Source organism: Panthera pardus, unplaced genomic scaffold, assembly GCF_024362965.1.
Source record: "Panthera pardus isolate Hobbes unplaced genomic scaffold, ASM2436296v1 HiC_scaffold_24, whole genome shotgun sequence".
Lineage (NCBI taxonomy): Eukaryota > Metazoa > Chordata > Mammalia > Carnivora > Felidae > Panthera > Panthera pardus.
Window position 1 is genome coordinate 5,759,624 of NW_026526810.1, and position 18,185 is coordinate 5,777,808.

Genomic DNA, 18,185 nt, shown 5'->3' on the forward strand with positions numbered 1-18,185 from the left:
TTGTCATGTGCTAGTAGGTGACTGGTTCCTTGAGCTGGATGCCCTCAAAAAGAACATACAATATAAATAAGCATCATCTGCCACAGGAGTGAGCTATTCCTGGCTGCTATGTTCTGAAACTTCTCTTACATATTTAAGTGGGGTTTGCAAAGTTGGATAACTTCTCATGAAAATAGCTGCCGATTCCCCTATTCCTCCTGTGAATTTTCCTGTAGTATATCGGATTATGTGTAGCAGTCCTACCGGCCCTTAAAATATATTTAAATATGGCCCAGATTTGCAGTTTTAAAGTAATGCCGTTTCAGTTGAAGTTAATTTCCAATGACGGAGCTATTCATCCTCGATGCTGCCTGAAGTTTCTTTTGTAAAACATCTCAAAGGGTATGTTTTCAGAGTCGTAAATGTAGCCACACTCGTCATCTTACTGAGTTTGGTCTTTTTTCCTTAGACCCACCACGTCCTGTCTTCAAGAGTTTGCCAGCCTGCCTGCTCATGTGCTTTCTCATTTTCTTTATTCTTTGCTTATCTGGCAGAGGTGTAGGGTAAAATATATTTCTTGTCTACATATTTTGTGGGATATTATAATATAGAAAGCCCTGCCCACTCTCATTTGTTCTGATCAGTAGTTTCATTTTTTTCTGTTTGTGTACTTGATCAAAATACACCCAAGAAAGGAATAATCTTTCCTGGGCCCTGTGTGGTTACTCGGCTTATGCAGTTTATATCGGGGGGCTCTTTGGATAGAATAGGTATCAGAAAACGTTCGTTCTTTTCATTCAGTGAAAATCCATTTTTATATTGGGTTTTTATTATTTAAAAAAATTTTTTTTACGTTTATTTAGTTTTGATAGAGACAGAGCACAAGTGGGGGAGGGGCAGAGAGAGAAGGCGACGCAGAATCCAAAAAGCAGGCTCCAGGCTCTGAGCTGTCAGCACAGAGCCTGACGCGGGGCCCGAACCCACAAACTGTGAGATCGTGACCCAAGCTGAAGTCGGACGCCTGACCGACTGAGCCACCCAGGCACCCCTATATTGGGTTTTTAAATGGGAATAACTAACACTGAAGCCTGGAAAGACAATAGATCATTTGACTGGGAATCAGTTTGTTTGTAAATTTCCATCACGACTGTCTTTGTCACTTTGGATCCCAGGCTGACAACAATCTGAACTTGAGCAAAGTGACTACAAACTGACCCTCACGTCCAGAGATTTAAGGATTGTATGTAGGCATGGTACAGTTGGAAGGCTGATGAACCTGCTGTCTGCTTCTTTTTCTTGGCAAAAATAGGATTCTAGTTCGAATTGTGGGCTCAGTCAGCAGACTTGCCTGGGTTTGAATCCCAGCTCCGCTCCTTTCTAGCTTCAAGAAATTAAGCGATCAGGTCACATTCGCAGAATTACTTAACCTCGCAGCTACAATTCCCTCATGTGTGAAATGGGGATAAAAAAAGTATCTCACAGGACTGTGACGTTGGAGATTATCAAATGTAGTGTCTGGCATGGGGTCAATTGTCAACACTTGGTAGTTCTTCGGACTGTAGTAAGCAGACAGGCATATTCACTTTCCATTAATTTCCTCATCTCTTTTGTTGATCTTTTATGATCATTAACACATCAAATGAATTCTAGGTCAGAGGGTCCTAAATAGCCATGCATACCTATAAGACAGGAATTGATTTTGGTGCTTGTTTTGGTGCTTTGATTTTGTACTGATCATGTTTTTCAGTACAGTGCTGGGAAAATAGCAAAAGAACTGATTTTAATACCCATATGGCAACATCTGTGACCCTGCATCATGAGCGAGATGTTGAACTCCCAGTTTCACTAGGGGAAGTGTTTTTTTAATAAAGAATATTTTCAAGTTGTTTCTGGACCCCTGTTTCTGGTTGCTGGTCACCAGAATGTAAGAGGATTTTCCCCCAAAGACCATTTATTTTCTGGTTTCTAACTTACGGGGAAGATGTATTGTCAAAGTGGATAGGTCATTCGCCTAAAGGTATTTTTTTCCTTAAGCATAATAGCGAACGTGGTCTGCTCGATTAGATTCATAATTGCATTGTAATCTCCCAAATTTATCCAAGTTTTAACATCCAGTTAGCTGGTTAACCAGCCAGAGTAGAGCCTCACCGTACTGGACGGTGACGGGGGTAATGAGAGGATTTTGCCAGGAAGGAATTTTAATTGTAGATGAAATTCAGCAACCTTAGCATGACAAATGAGAGATCAAAAGAGAACAGTGGTGATGTTACTTGCTGTTCAGAAAATTTGTTCTTCCCTCCCTCGGTGCTGTATTAGCCTGTTTTTGTTTTTTTTTTTTTTTAATTGTGCAGCAGCGGCTTAGATTTGTTTTCCTATTATTTTGAATATTGAGGCTTGATCAGGGGGGATAAATGGAATGATTGGTTTTAATATCAAAAAGTATGGAAACTTAAATATTCATGAACACTGTCCATGAACTTCTTAAACATTTTCGTAATACTATGAGAATATTTCCAGTAGGGGAAGTCTGCCTTTCCAATTTGCATTTAGAGGTGAAATTACAGAGTTTTGAGGCAATTAAAAACATTCTAAGGATGGAGATCCTTCTCATAACTAAGAACCGATACTTCTAAAGATTGAGCAGTATTTGTACATCCTTGTCTTTTCATTACTGAACACTGTGGGAAAATCCTGTAACACAACCACAGAAATGTGAGTTTTCTGTTTCTGTTTTGTTGCTCCAACGTGTTTTCTCTGTGACCTCGGAACGTGGGTGTTAGTTGTTTGAAGATAGTCCGCGCCATCTAACTAATCACAGAATTGTCATTAACGATTCTATTTCTCTCTTTCATTTTGCCATTTTTTCACCATCCAATGGACTCAATCCCCAGCGTTGGTCAAACCGGAAGCGGCTGAGTGCCAGCAAGGTAAATATAGTTGTTTTCTTTTTTATGTCATTTGGCAAAACGTTCATCTTTGTTGCAAGCACAGAGGTATATGTGATTGGTATTAACCAACTTTTACGTATAACAGCATTCTCTTCCTCTCACTGTGGCTATGAATAAGAAGGAAACAACCTCCCTTTTACATTTCGTTTAATAAGGGCATAGCCAGATGTTTGAACTTATATACTTGTTTTAGTGGTGACATTTTATAGGTGCCAGCCACGTTAGAACGTTCCACTTCATTAAGCCTGGATTATTTGGAGTGTAGCACAGTTAGGGTTAGTCCTTTAGGAAGTTATATACCATCAGATGGAAACTAGCTTTGGTGTTGTAGGGGCAATGAAAAGATTAATTGAGAGGGATAGGTGGTATCTTTTATAAATCTCTTTTATATTACTCTTATTTTACTGTTTATTACCTTTGCTGCTGAGAGTTTCTTGAAAGATTTCTTCATGATGTACTGGTGATTTTTTTTTTTTTTTACATTGTTAGTATCGTTTTAAGCAATTATAAACTGCCGTCCAATTTGTAAAAGGTCTACGTGTATCAAGGTAGGAAGACATTATTCATTTATCTGGTTATTAAATTAATACATTGCAATCCAGTGATTAAATGGCAAAATTGGTGTGAGCGTAAACACAACCAAAAAGGTATTTGTAACTTAATTTAGCTCCTCTGCTACTTTCTTTAAGTTTATTTATTATTTATTTATTTATTAAAGTTTGTTTTATGTTGAGAGAGACAGAGATAGCGTGAGTACAGAGGGGGCAGAGAGAGAAAGAAGAGAGAGAGAGAGAGAAAGAGAGAGAGAGAGAGAGAGGGAATCATAAACAGACTCCAAGCTGCCAGCATTGAGCCTGATGCAGGGCTCAAACTCACCGAACCATTAGATCATGACCTTGGACAAAACCAAGAGTCGGATGCCTAAGGGACTGAGACACCCAGACGCCCCTCCTCTGCTCCTTTTAAAGAGAAATAACCAACAAGGAGGTGGCTGTGATGTGTGTGTGAGTGTGTGTGTGTGTGTCTGTGTGTGTGTGTATTTGGCGGATACACCGACCATCTCTGTGTGTACGTTTATTTACACACACACATAAGTGCACAAATCGTATACCAGCTCGAATTTCTTATCTCACCGTACTTGAGTTGTTCAGTTCTGCGTCAAACAAGGCAAATGAAACAGAGATTTTGAGTGTTGGTAAGAGTGTGTGTGTGGGGGAGAGAGAGCGAAAGAATTGTCACCTGACTGGCACTGGTCATTTGGGAGGAATAGCAAACTTTCCAAACCTCGCTTTTTAAAACCCAAAGGAACCAAAGCCTGCCTCTTCTGCGCCGCAGACCCTTTGCATTTTGAACATTTTAAGTATAACTACGATGAGTTTCGTTAACCAGTTCACTTGGTGTACAAGACTCTCTCTCTCTCTGTCTTTTTTTTCTTTTGAAGTAAAATTAAGAGACGATAAATAATAATGTGAAACGGTCTCAGAAAATCCTCCAACTTTTGTCTTCTTCCTTTATAGTCACTAGAGGGTAGAAGATGATCATTTCTTGCCACAGAGGGGAGCCCAGCTCCTGCTCTCCCATATTAAGAGCTTCTGTGACCATCCGAAGCAGTAAAGTTTCCCGGCATGCTTTGGAGAAGCCTGACAAAGCAGTATTTTCTCGTTTATTGATTCTGCTTCTGCACTAAAATACTGGTACTGTACATCAATAACCATCTTTAGTTAGGGAGCTCCGGTCTGTGGAAGAAAACTGGCAGTTTGTGGAAGAACATAAAGGCTAGAAAGAAAAATTGTGAGCTTGGGGAATATTGGAGTCTAGGGAGGACAGGAGAGGTTATGGAAGAATGGCCAAAGGAATGAGGAAGGAGAGAAAAAATGTTGACGGCCTGGATAAAGATATCAAAAATATGAAAGGAACAGTGGATCCTGGAGAGCAGTATTTATATCTGTACTGCAGAGTTGTGTCTGACCACAGCTGCTGTATTCATTTTTTTTTCTTTTCTTTTTTTTTTTTTTTTATCCCTATCATGGTCGTTTCTAGAATTTTGACTTCAGTGCGCTGGGCTCAGGGACTTAATAAATGCCCAGACCCTCCGTGCCTGTGTTTAATAAAACCTTTGATGAATAGAGCTCGTTGAACGCTACTCATCATCTTACATGAGAGATGCGGTTTATATCTTGGTGGAGAATTTCAATTGGCAGGTTAACTTTTCACAGCTTAGAGTTTGCAGGTTTTGGAGAGGAAAGTGAGAGAGCTCCTAATTTCGCTTATGAAATTGAGTCACGTGGAAAATCTGGAGGTCCTGTGATTAACCTTCTGGAAGAGTAGTTAAAATGCCCTGATCAACCTATCTTGGTATTTTTAAACTGTCAGCTGCTTTTTTAGGATTTCTATATTATATTTAAAAATTAGGTAACAGAAGTTTGACATAGAGAAGATTACTCAGCTATGAGTATCTAAAATGTTACCAGTCCTAAGTAATATATTATCTGTAAAATGTTGTTGACTTTTTCACCTCAATCTTATTCTTTTAATGGCTTAACTTTATTTAGATGATTGCTTCTTAAGCCCCGTAAGTTTATAATTTTGCATCCATCCATAGAGGCCAAGGACGGCAGACTGCCTTGTAAAGTGTTTTCTTACTACGTTGACCTTGACCGTAACGTAGTAAATTTGTAGAGATCGCCTTTAAAAGTAGGTTCAGATTTCTCCCAAAGCCTCTGTTTACCTTCTGATGAGCCTTTTTCACATGAGAATTGAGAATTTGATTTAATAGGGCCTGAATCAGATAACTAGCTCTTTTTAGACATTTACTCTACACAATCTTGGCTGTGAACAGATCTATTTCCAAACCTTCCTCTCTCTTTCTAATGCAGGTAACACTTAACAGAGATAGAAAATTAACAGCAGTGACTTCTCTAATATCAGATAGCTTAATGGGGGGGGGAACCCTGCAAATCACTAACTGTATTCAGAAATCTGTGTACGTACATCCACACCCACCTGCTTCCCCTGCACTTTCATTTGGGTCTTTGTAGGTCCTGTGGCTGACCACAGTTCTTTATTTATGCTTTCTTTTACTTTAGATGCATTTCCCCTGTGATAAGAACCTTGCGGGGTGGGGGTGGAGGGTTTTCGTACGATTCAGTTTTCAGAAATAGAAAAAAAAAAATGTTTTCCCCACAAAAATATATGCAGGCTCACATAAGCAGATTCTGTGTCCGTTTTAGCCAGTTTGATTTTATCCTCAGTGCACAGGACCCCCGCGCAGGGCTTAGCCCACTTGTAGGGAGAAGCCACCTGGCGGCATGTTAGAGAATGAAGAAGGCACAGGAAGGGCCAGTGGCATCCGTGGTGTCAGGTCAACGCCATCATACCCGCCTGCTCCATGAAACACAAAACCCGGAAGGGTGAGGGCTTTAAGAGGGCCACTGCCTGCCAATGTCACCGGGCTGTCCCCTGGCTGTCAGCATCCCGACCTGAAGCGTCTGCTGCTTATGTCCCCTCCCACACCTCCTACAAGAAGAAAAAAAAAGGGGGGGGACTATTTTGCATAGCCCTTCTTTTGACCACTGTTTCATGCAGTTGTGGGTCCGCGATCGGAGGGAAGAGACACGACCTGGGCCAGTGTGACTTTTTTTTTCTTCTGCATGAAATCAGTTGGCCAATGGTGCCATTTTGGGGGCTGTTCAGCGTCCTCTTCTTCTGTCTTTGTTCCTGTTATTCCAGGGGCTGATAACCACAGGATACGTTTTCTAGGTTCCCCTGCCAGGTGGCTTCCAGCTGGAATTGGTAGGAGACTACAGGGTGGGAGAATTTCCACGGTCATCTCTCCTTTTGCCTTCTATTTCACGTGGGGTCTTCGACACGGGCTGCATTTTTCATTTGCCCTTAGACCTGCTATGGCTTCAGGGTGAGCCTGATCCTGGTATTGACTCTTCTTGCCTGGCCAGTCCCGGGTTTGCAGAAGTTCAGCCCTGACGGCGGAAGCCAGCCCTGTGTCTGTTTTCGCAAGCCACGCTGTAACACAGCGGTGTGCACCTGTGTAGGCGTCGTCTCTAACTGGCAGTGACAGAGTATTGTAGTTGGGACAGAGACCTAGCGGCCTGAAGCCTAAATTCTTACTCTCTGGACCTTGGCAGGGAAAGTTTGTCTTCCTCCCACTCCAGCCCGAGGAGGGTTAGGCTGTCCTTTTTTGTTGCTTACCTTAGGTATTCTCAGCGTTGCCTCTTTGGTCTCTCGGCCGTCCCGCACCTGTTCTCTGCACGATATTCCCTCCACCTTCAGTCCCAGGAATGGTTTTCTCTTTCTGGTGGATTCGGATACAGCCTATCAGGCAAAGCCTTTGCTTTTGGCTTTTTTGGGTACTTTTAGAATGGTCGTTACTTTGTCAATATCATGAATCACATGATGATGGTTCTGCGTGAATTTAGGTTTTATCCTCCCTGCCTTCTTTCCCTTTTTCTGCTTTCCTTTTTTTCTCCTTTTTGCTCAATCTGTCCCTCTGTTTATTTTATTAAAAAAATTTTTTTGAGTGTTTATTCATTTTTGAGTGATAGAGAGCATGAGCGGGGGAGGGGCAGAGAGCCAGAGAGGGAGACACAGAATCCGAAGCAGGCTCCAGGCCCTGAGCTATCAGCACGGAACCCGATGTGGGGCTCGAATTCATGAGCTGTGAGATCATGAAGTGAGCCGAAGTTGGACGCTTAACCGACTGAGCCACCCAGGTGCCCTCTCCTTCTGTTTATGTCTGACATCTAGGACTTCTGGAAGGTAGTCTCTAAATTTAGGTAACTATCTCTACCTATCTATCTTTCTAATCGAATCTGTCTAATATATCTATATCTCTTTAACCTAATTTACTTGTCTGAATGTCTGTGTCTGTCTGCTTGTCTGTCTGTCTATCTATCTATCTGTCATCTATTGGGCATGGGCCCAATGCTGAATATCTTAACCCTGATGCCTCTGCTGCCTTGCTGTGAAGTCAAGGTCAGCATTACCCTGGGCAGAATGATCTCTAGGGATCGTCCTCATTTCTGGGGGCCTCGGTCGTGCTCAGGTAAGGCCCCGGATCTGTTGGCACTCTCAAACCCTGTGTGTGCTCTAGACCAGAAAAACAGAGCCACTGCCTTCCTAAACTTTTCACGTGAGAATCCACTTCAGCCGAAACCTTCTCACTGAGCACGTCCTGAGGATTCACAGATGAACGGGACTTAGCCGTGGTGACTGCCCAGTCAGCGGGAGACTTGAGAGAAGGGAGGGAGGGGTATTCAGAGGGCACGGTCAGACCTTTTCCTAGGCTCCAAGGTGGGCTGAGTGCTGGAGACAGAGCAAGCTTTCAGAGGAGGACTGCAGGGAATCTTAACCAAATGAGAGGGAGGAAGAAGTGAATGGAGATAGGATAGTATAAAATAGTGTGGTCCACGGCAAGTGGTCTGATGAACTTATTATCAGGCTTCAACCAGTTGGGGTTTCAAAATGGAGCAGCATCGGTATCACCTGGAAATTGTTAGAAATGAGAATTTGTGACCCGCCCCCCCCCACGGCTACCCCACCAACATTTCAGACCTCTTGAATCAGAAACTCTGGGGATGGGGCCCCCCGCAATCTTTCTGTAATCCTTCCAGGGGATTCTGAAGCACGTTTGATTGAGAACCGCGAGGTACGGAAGTCCTGAATAGGGGTGCCCTTGAGGTATTTTATTTTTTATTTGTTTTATTTACTTTATTTGTTTATGTTTTAATTTTTTAAATGTTTGTTTATTATTGAGAGAGACGGAGCACAAGTGGGGGAGGGGGAGAGAGAGAGAGAGAGAGAGAGAGAGAGAGAGAGAGACACAGAATCCGTATCAAACTCCAGGCTCTGAGCTCCAATCTGTCAGCCCAGGGCCCAACGCAGGGCTTGAATTCATGAACCATGAGATCCTGATCTGAGCCAAAGTTCAGTACTGAGCCACCCAGGTGCCCCGCCCTTGAAGTATTTTAAGTGAAGGAGAGACACAGAAATATGGAACAGAAAAGGGAAGGCCAGCAGGGTGACACATGTGAATCCAGAAATACTAGATAATGGGTGTTATTACATGTGAGCACAACATTTAACTTTGAGCTTCTTAGAGGTTAGGGTGAAAAAGAAAATCTTGTTGAATCACTTTATTTTATTTTATTTATTTTAGAGACAGAACACATGAGTGGGGAGAGGGGCAAAAGGGGGGAGAGAGAGAGAGAGAGAGAGGCAGGCGCGGGGGGAGAATCCCAAGCAGGCTCCACGTTTAGCATGGAACCCAACATGGGGCTCAATCCCATGACCCTGGGATCATGACCTGAGCTGAAACCAAGAGTCGGGCACTCAGCCAACTGCTCACCCAGGCTCCCCTTTTCTTTTCTTTTTCAGTGATAGGAAGAAATGCATTAGAAACATTTTCCTGGTCCTAAGCCCTAAGAAGTGGGTATTTATAGACTTGATCGTTTTTTTTGTTTTTAATCTTAATCTAATTCTTATTTTTAAGTGCAAAAACAGAGCAGTGATACTTTGCAATGAAAAAAAAATGTTAAATCTCCTATAAAACTTTTACAGCTAATATGTCTGTACAACCTACAGATTATTCATTATCCTCGGGACTATAATCTAGTTTTCCCATACAAATATAAATCTCATGGTCCATGTCCACGTGGGAGATTTAAAAGGCTTTCTTTATATCCTTAGGCAAAGATTTTTGTGTAGTTCTAGGAGAATTTATGCCCACAGCATCCTCTTCGGATGATATAAGAAGCCGCCAAGAAGGAGCTTCTCTGGGAGCCTGCTGGATGCATGTATGGACCTTCTCATGTCATGCCATAAAAGCTGTTGACAATGAACAGTTGTTTTACATGTTAAAAATGCTTGGAAGGAATATTTCAGGGGAACCTTTTATAGACTGAATGTTCTCCCTTAGCTTTTCTTAAGCAATGCCCAGCAGAGTCGAATCCTGTTGTGTTGTTCATTTTGCTTACAAAGTTAGCGACTTTTTTTTCCCCCTGTGCATTTGTTTCCACTGATACCTCCTTTCTCACAGTGACTTAGGGAAACGAATTAATGAGAGTCGAAATAGGACCCATCGGCAGCGTTGGAACACGTGTTTCTAGACTCCAGTAACTGAGACGGTAGAAAAGTTACCCACACGATATTTGACAGCTAGTTGGGTATGCCTTCCTAGAACAATCTTGAGAAAATATTTTTGCCCTGCCCTTCTTTTTCATTTCTGTCTCTTAACAAAAATTTTTTTTTGGTGTTTTGTCATACCCAAGGGAGTACTTCGGATAATGGCTTTGCGGTATCCGTCAGCATAGTGTGTTCCGGAGAGGGGCACAGCTAGCTGTAATGTTGCTTTTGATGACTACAGGCTGTGGCCCCGGCTCCCGGACGGCATGCTACTCCTTCCAAGCTCTTTCTTAACTCTTAACCTCCTTGCCGTTCTTCCTGGCTCACGACAGAGAGGAGGCACTTGGCTGACAGGCCTGTCATTTCTGGGTTTTCTTTCGCAGCCATGCCAAGAGACCAGAGCCCATGTCTCCATCTTCCCGGCATGCCACTTGGCCCAAATCCTTAAATAATGGATGTGGCTAAGCTGTAATCCATTTTCTATGTCCCAGGAATGACAATCCATTCTCTGTTTTGAGAGCCTATTCCTGGATCAGAAACTTGTGAAGATTCTCCGCCTGTTGGGAGTGGAAGGTCCACAGCTCTTACCTTCAGTCCTGTTCTCTTTTTTCCCCCCCTTCCTTCCTTGTCCCCGGGATTGTCATGACCCGGAAGTGAATTGTTTCTGCAGCTTTTCATTTTTTCTGAAAGTCAGTCCGTTTCAAAGTTAAATATTGAACCTCAGGGGCACCTTGGTGGCTCATTTGGTTGAGTGTTCGACTCTTGATTTCAGTTCAAGTCATGGTCCCAAGGTCGTCGGATGGAACTCTGAGTCGTGCTTTACATGGAGCATGGAGCCTGCCTGAGATTCTCTCTCTCTCTCTCTCTCTCTCTCTCTCTCTCTCTTTGTCCTTCCTTCCCTCTCCCCCACTCTCGTGCACACACTCTCTCTCTAAAATTAAAACATAAATAAATAAAAAAATAAGTATCATACCTCGTATTCACCAGTAATAACGAACGTGTGTGCTTCAGATGGAAGTTATGATTTCTGTCCAGAAGAAGGGTGTGGATTTGGTGGGGTGGGGGGCCAAGGAAGAGAGAGAGAGCCTATGAATGAAACAACATAGAAATAGTAAAAGGTTCTGATCCCTTTGGGAGGAAGGAGAAAAATAGCAAAACCCTGATGTACTATATTTTATCCTTTATGTCGGCTGAGAAATTAGGGTCAGGACCCAGAAACTTTGCTCTATCTCCTGGTGTTTGTTTCAGCTCAGGTGGGGTGGGCTTCTCCTTTGATGGGTCATTTCCTTGTCTCCCTTCACATTCCAGGCTGCATTAAGATGACAAATTTCACTTATGGGCTCAGGCACAGACGTGAAAACCTGAGCTATGGAGCTAACAGGGTGAGTGCAGAGGAGTGGATTTATTGGGGGGAGAAAGGGATTGTTCCAAGAGCACAGCAGATTTGGGGAGCCGGGCCCTGCATCAGAGAGTACACAGGATGGTCCGGACAGTACCCGCCTCTCCCCCATCAGCCCTGGTCTGAGGCCTCATCACTTGCCCCAAGGCTGAAGACACATGTTAAAGTAATTACGAGACTTCTTTAAAGCACACACACACACACACACACACTCCAGAATATGTTGTTCGTAGATGTGCAACTTTATTTGGACATCACCTGAAAGCAGGTTTTGCAGAAAAGATTGAGGGCGAAATACGTAGAATAAAGGCCTTGTGTTCTTTTCTGTCTGTGAACTCCGCAATAAATAGCTCACTTCTCCTACCCTGCCTTTAGTGAGGAGAAAAAAAAAAATCTTGGACAGCAAAGAGCAAGTCCGTCACATCAAACATGACTGCGTTAAATACTAAAATGTTCAAAGTCCAACTGAGATAGATAAAGGCTTTGATGGAAAGTGGATATTTCCCAGGGACATTACAAGCAATAATCCAGATGTTATGCTGTAATGCAACGAGTGTCGTGGATAGATCAGGAGATCCAGCCAAGCCGCGCCTGATGTAGGCCTTAGCCTTGCCCTCCCATGCTGTTCCGCCATATGGAACCTATCTCTCGGCCCTCTTAATAACCAGCTTTGGATTCCATTTTCACAGAGCTCATAGAGCTAAGTGGGGCTGTTTTATGGACAAGTTAGATAGAAGCCTTTCCAAGATAAACATCCAATTTGAAATTAGGACATACCAAGCCACAAAATTATTTTAGGGCATATTTCATGGAAGCCCTGCCATTTTTCTTAGGCAATTGCCAGACTGGAGGATGCCCTTTGATCCCATGTGGACATTACTCCCTTCTTTATAAAAAGGATTTTGAAATAGTTGCAGTGTTTAGGGAGGAATATATCTGTCGGAACTTTGAAGCATGGCCATGGGACAGGTCATGCTTTAGCTTGTTGGTTGGCAAGTCAAACTTTAAGAAGAAAAAAGAAAAAAAAAAAAAGGGAATTGTAGCCGGATATATGAATCAAAATCTCATTTTCCTTTTAAAGATAGAAGTTTTCAGCCCGTGTGCTTAATAAGCTATAAAATGTACTCGGTGTATCCACATCTATATGCTCAAATATAAATTTATGAACACATACGCATATATGTTTGTATATGTGTCTGTTGATGTACTGTGTCGGCGTGTGTTGTGTTTAATTAACATGAAATCGCTTGACTTTAATACTTTCATAAGGCTTTTTTTATTGAATATATTCTCTCCACAACCAAACTGGAAATAGAACTTCCGAAAGAATCGTTCATGTTCTCCAGAGGAGAGGGATTTTTTTTTTCTTTTTAAAATGAATTATTTTCCCTTGCCCCCTCCCTGCTCTGTCTCAGCACCTCCAAAACTCATGCGTGCGTGCGTGCGTGCGTGTGTGTGTGTGTGTGCATTTTAAGAGAAGAGCAGCGCAGATGTGAAGCTTGAGAGTGTAGACTTCCTTGAATGTGCTTTGCTTAAGGTCGTCATAAAATGATCAAATGCTTGGTGGCTTGTTGCCGCACCATTTGTTAAGACTGGTGGAGTAACGTGTTGGATGAGGTAAGCTGGTATATAATTAATACGGTTCTGACATACCATTTGTTGTGATAAATTGTGACTAACTGGTGTCCGAGCGAATTGGTGTCTGAATGATCTCGAAGATGTATTGAGTAGATGACAGGAACGAATATATAGTGTTAGAGATTCACGGCTTTACTATGCTACTTTATGCCATTTACATTCTCCAGTCCATTTATTTCTCCTTCAAATACGCCCGCCTCTGCTCGTGCCATTTCACGGATCGAGCGGCGAACGTAGATCAACTCCCCCAGCTCAGTGCGGCGTGCGGATCGGGTGGGGATCCTCATGCAGGCAAACCAACCATAAAAAAAGACACGGTGGAGACCTTCAGGGAAATGTGACTCTGTGCTGGGTGTCTAACGATATTAAGGGAATTACGGTTATCTGTGTTGAATGTGGTCACGGCAGGGCGCTTCTGTAAAAACACATACGGGTTTTGCTTTCAACTCTTTCAGCCCGAGAAAGAGAGTCAAGGGCTAGATGAAGTCAGATGGGCGAAACGTGGAATCAGATGGATCCGCACGTGGAGATTTACATACCATGCTCTCTGCCTTTGTGCGTGTTTGGAAATTTCCATAGTGGAAATTAAAAATAAAGTGTGCGTGTCCTCGTTATAATTTAATAATCGGGGCTGTTTGCTCTCCTCTACATTCTGTTTAGGGTGTGTGTGAGTGTGCATGAGTAGTATAATTTAGAAAAGGAGAAAAAAAAAAAACAAAGAAGTTAAGAGTTACCCAATCTCTACTGGATCCCAGGCGCCGTGCTAAGGACGTTATACGTCCTTCCCCTCCCTGCAGATCTGCAAAGCGCATTTGCCTGGCTGGCTGCTTCCAGGCTGTATCTGGAGTTGTGCATCTCACTGTGGTGTTGGGCATTTTAGGAGCAGCCCAAGGAATAAAGGGAAGTGTGGACAGATTGGAGTGTGAAGGATAAATTCAAAACCATTATTGCTAAATGCCCAGAGGTATTTTGTTTCCCTGCAAAGCAATGCCTCGCTCCTGTCTCTCTGTTCCCAGAATGCCTTTCTTCCCTTCCTTCTATTAAAATAGCTGAAGGATTCCTACCACGGAGCGCATCTGGGTGGGAGGATAGGCCAGGGCCAAATCCAAGCGTTGTTCCTAATCATCCTTCACTATACTTTAGAAGTCCAGGGCTGGAGAAGGAAACCACATAACTGTGCCTGCAGGTTGGCCAAATCCCGAAGACGAGTAACACTTTCAGCAGCTAGGGAGGGCGATTCCTGATCCCCATACTGAGAGCTGGAATTTCTGTGATCACCAAAGTCACACTCAGGAATTATCAGCACGTTGATCTGTCCTCTTCTTTCTTTGCTTTAGTCCTCTTTGATACGCAACTTGCGACTCTCAGAGTCCTTGAAAAAGAACCAACTGTGGAATGGGATTATAAGTATAACCTTGTTGGAAGGGAAGAATGTATCAGGAGGAAGCATGACAGAAATGTTTGTCCAGTTAAAACTGGGAGACCAGAGGTATAAGAGTAAGGTAAGTTCTGTCAATTCCTTAGGAAGAAGCATACCTTTTGTAATAAAAGGACTGAAAAAAAAAATGTTTTCCACTCTAAATTTCACAAGAAGAGGAGAATTTTATTTTTCGCCCTCGTAACAGTGTTAGGAGCATCCCAGGCCACAAAATAATCTATAACTGAAGCCAATTGGTATACCTATTTGGTTGCTTAGCATAATTTATTTTAATGTAGTTAACTGGTGCTAGAGAAAGCTTATGAAATAATAGATTTGGATGCATTGATTTATTTTTGTTTTGAAAATAAGCAAGCTGTTGTTTCATAGATTGCAGGAAAGGGATAACCAAATATTTTCAAAATCCTACAAAAATAATAGTGTAATATATTTATATGAAAACATTTGAGAAAAGTAAAAAGTTCTCAAAACCATCTACTTTTTGCTTTCTCTTACTTGTAGGTATTAACACCCAAAATAGACAGACATTTGTTGTGGGGTTTTTTTGTGATTTTGTTTTTAAAGTATTAGTGATTTTTTTTTTTTTTGAACAAAAGTAATGGCATTTGTAGCCGCCTTTAAAAATCAATCATCTTCTTCTCCCGAAACAAATTCCACTTAATTTTTAATCTTAGTAATTTGGCGTGGTTTTTATTTCAAAAACCATAGTCTCCAAACCATGGTAATTAATTCGTTTTACATAACTGTCAGACAGGAATATTTCCTAAGTTTTATGGATTGGGGGAACGAGGGTACTTGAAAGTTAAGTCACTTGCCAAAAGCTACATGGAAAAAAAAAATGCAAACCAAACAAAACATTGGTAGAAGCTTTTGAAAATAGACCCGAGGATATTTGCAATTCGGGCTTTCCAGTGTAGAGTCCGTAACAGATGAAGATATGTGCAATTGGAAAATGATTTAGGGAGCAGAAGTTGGTCTCTGCTGTATACTTTTAAGTGCAAAATCAAACATTAAACATCATTTACCCCACCACAAGGAGTAAAGAATTAAAGCTCACACTGGAGAATCATTTTTGAAAAATATGAAAAATCAGGGGCGGGTTAACAGCCGAAATATGCAGACATTTATTTTAACCAGCTAGTTTCAGGCTGTACCTTACAGTGAACGTAGCCAGAGTGAACACATCTCTCCACGAAGGTTCCTGTAGCCAGCCAGGGTCAGGCTAAGGATTTATAAGAAAAATTATTCATCGCTAAGTACGCTCAGCCCCCCCCCCCCCCCCCGGGCTAAGGTGAAGTGCAGAATTAGTCCAGCATTTGCTACCTGCCCCCTTGAGGAATATCACATTTAATTTGTGTGGTTGAGTTTCTTTTTTTCCGTGGTTTCTAAATTCTGTGAGCTGATATATTAAGCTCAATGCAAAAAACAGCTGAAATGATAATACGTGATGTGGGCTACAGCCGACATCCGAGTTATCCCTGATTCCCCTGGCGGTAATAGTTTGGCGCTAGGATTTCTAGGATTTCATAGTTGACTCTAGAGCCTGATAAGTCAGTGCCCGGCATTCTTGCCGATTTTTAGTCACAAATCGAATCTCGACGTAAATGAGACAAAAGCAAAAATGCTGCTAACTGATCAAACACACACGATCGGAGAACACAGAAACACTTGTGGAGTTTTCACACCACCCTGCTTCATCTCGCGGTGTGGCAGCCGTGAGGCTTCTTAGTCTTTCACACTCGAGTGACCGGATTCAGGAAACTCGGACTGAAATGTGCAAGTTACGGGTTTTGCACGCAAGGCATCGGACAGATGTTAATTAACACCACAAACTGCTAATTTATATACTCCTTAGGCCAGCACTGAGTGGATGCACTAATAAAAATGTTACTTGCATCCGGTTCACCAATCCGTAGTCTCTTTTGGGAGAGGGAGCAACTGTAAATGTCTACTGAGATGTGTTTTCCGTGTATATAATACCTATATAATTTATGGTTCCTGGTGGGGTAATTCCTTGTGGGGTTACTCTTTTTTAACTTGCTGGAGAAATTGTCGGATCTGGGGGGTGAGCTAAGAGGGTAGCGATGTTTTGCCAATTCCAGAACCCCCAAGGTCCCTTTCGTTCCCAAACGGAAAGTTTAGCTTTCTCGGGGGGGGAGGCCCATCGCCATGACTTCCTGCCGTTTAGCAATGACATGTATGTGTATGTAGCTGCTTTAGCGACGAATGGCATTTTGAGAAAGTAAATATCATAACCGCATGTTTTCTAGACACTGTGTAAGAGTGCAAATCCGCAGTGGCGGGAACAGTTTGACTTTCACTACTTCTCTGACAGGATGGGCATTTTGGACATTGAAGTGTGGGGAAAGGACAGCAGAAAGCACGAGGAACGTCTGGGCACGTGAGTCTGCTCTGCTTTCTAACTCGTGGGAGACGCGTGGGCAGCTCGCATCTGCATGGAGCTGCTCAGAGACAATGTCTTGATCTGTGTGGGCTTAGAGTCGAAACCTCATCTCCCCACCCCGGGAGTCATAAGTCAGCTGGACCCTAACCTGGGGAAAAGGTTTTGTTTTTGTTTTTGTTTTAACTGGTAAATGCCATTTAATATTGATTAAAACAGAAGAAAATCGTTATGTGTTGGAAATTCTCTAAAAAAAAAAAAAAAAAAAAAAAGACACCGGGCCATTTCAGACAATCTGCGAAATGGTTATGCATATGGCCCTTGAACATCACGCGTTGAACTGCGTGGGTCCACTTAAACATGCATTTTTTTTTTCCAATAAATACAGTACACTAAGCGTCTTTTCTCTTCCTTAGGATTTTTTACAAGAACGTTTTCCTTTTCTCTAGCTAACTTTATTGTGGGAATACAGTGTCTGACACCGATAATATACAAAGTTATGTGTTAATTGTTTGTACTGTCGGTAAGGCTGCTGGGCAACAGGGGGCTGATTTAGTAGTTGAGTTTGGGGGGAAGTGAAAAGCTATTTTTGACTGTGCGGGGTCATCAGCGCGCGTGACCCCTGCACTGTTCAGTAATCAACTGTGTAAATTTCCAGCGTGCCCTCTAATTTTGGTTTTGATACTTAGTAAAATACCCTACAATTTAGTAAGAATATCAGCCGCGGTGTCTCAAACGATGGGAGACCTTTCAGTGTCCTTCATGAGCTGTGTGGCAAACCGTCATGAAATCTGTTGAGCCGACTTTCTGTATTCTACCGTCTCTTTCCTTTGCACCCTCCCAACTCCATTGGGGCTCTCACCCTCCCGTAACCAGCGATGCTATGACTGTTACGGCTTTCTTCTGGCTTGTAGTAACGCCATTAAGTGAGACTGTGCCTGCACTGTGGCTGGCCCGTGGTAAGTACGGTGGACATCGCGGTGGAAGCATACATCATCTCTGATGTTTCAAATAGCCCTGCAGGTTGGCAGCATTATTCTCCTTTCGTAGATGAGGGGACAGAATGCAAGAGGTTTACAAATGACTTGGTTGTGGACTTCAGAGCAGCAGGTGCCAGGGCTAGGAGTCTGTGTTTTCCAAGACCGATTTCTTTCCACCAAATCCCTGCCTTGTGTTCATCCCGTATCCAATTTTTCATCCCGATTCTTCACCCCGGTACAATGTGTACGCAGATCTTAAATCTCG

At 42.6% G+C, this 18,185-nt stretch overlaps 1 protein-coding gene across 6 annotated transcripts in view; it reads left to right on the forward strand.

The window, feature by feature from the left end:
* Positions 1–18,185, forward strand: part of MCTP2 (multiple C2 and transmembrane domain containing 2) — a 237,312-nt gene that overhangs the window by 98,169 nt on the left and 120,958 nt on the right. For 3 of the 6 annotated variants that reach the window (XM_019460153.2, XM_019460154.2, XM_019460150.2), the window contains exons 8-10: positions 2,871–2,906; positions 14,439–14,603; positions 16,810–16,940. In XM_019460153.2, coding sequence (XP_019315698.2) covers positions 2,871–2,906; positions 14,439–14,603; positions 16,810–16,940 — 332 coding nt within the window. Of the gene's footprint in view, positions 1–2,870; positions 2,907–14,026; positions 14,604–16,809; positions 16,941–18,185 lie in introns of those variants that run through there. The other 3 variants (XM_019460156.2, XM_019460151.2, XM_019460157.2) reach the window with 3 other exon arrangements.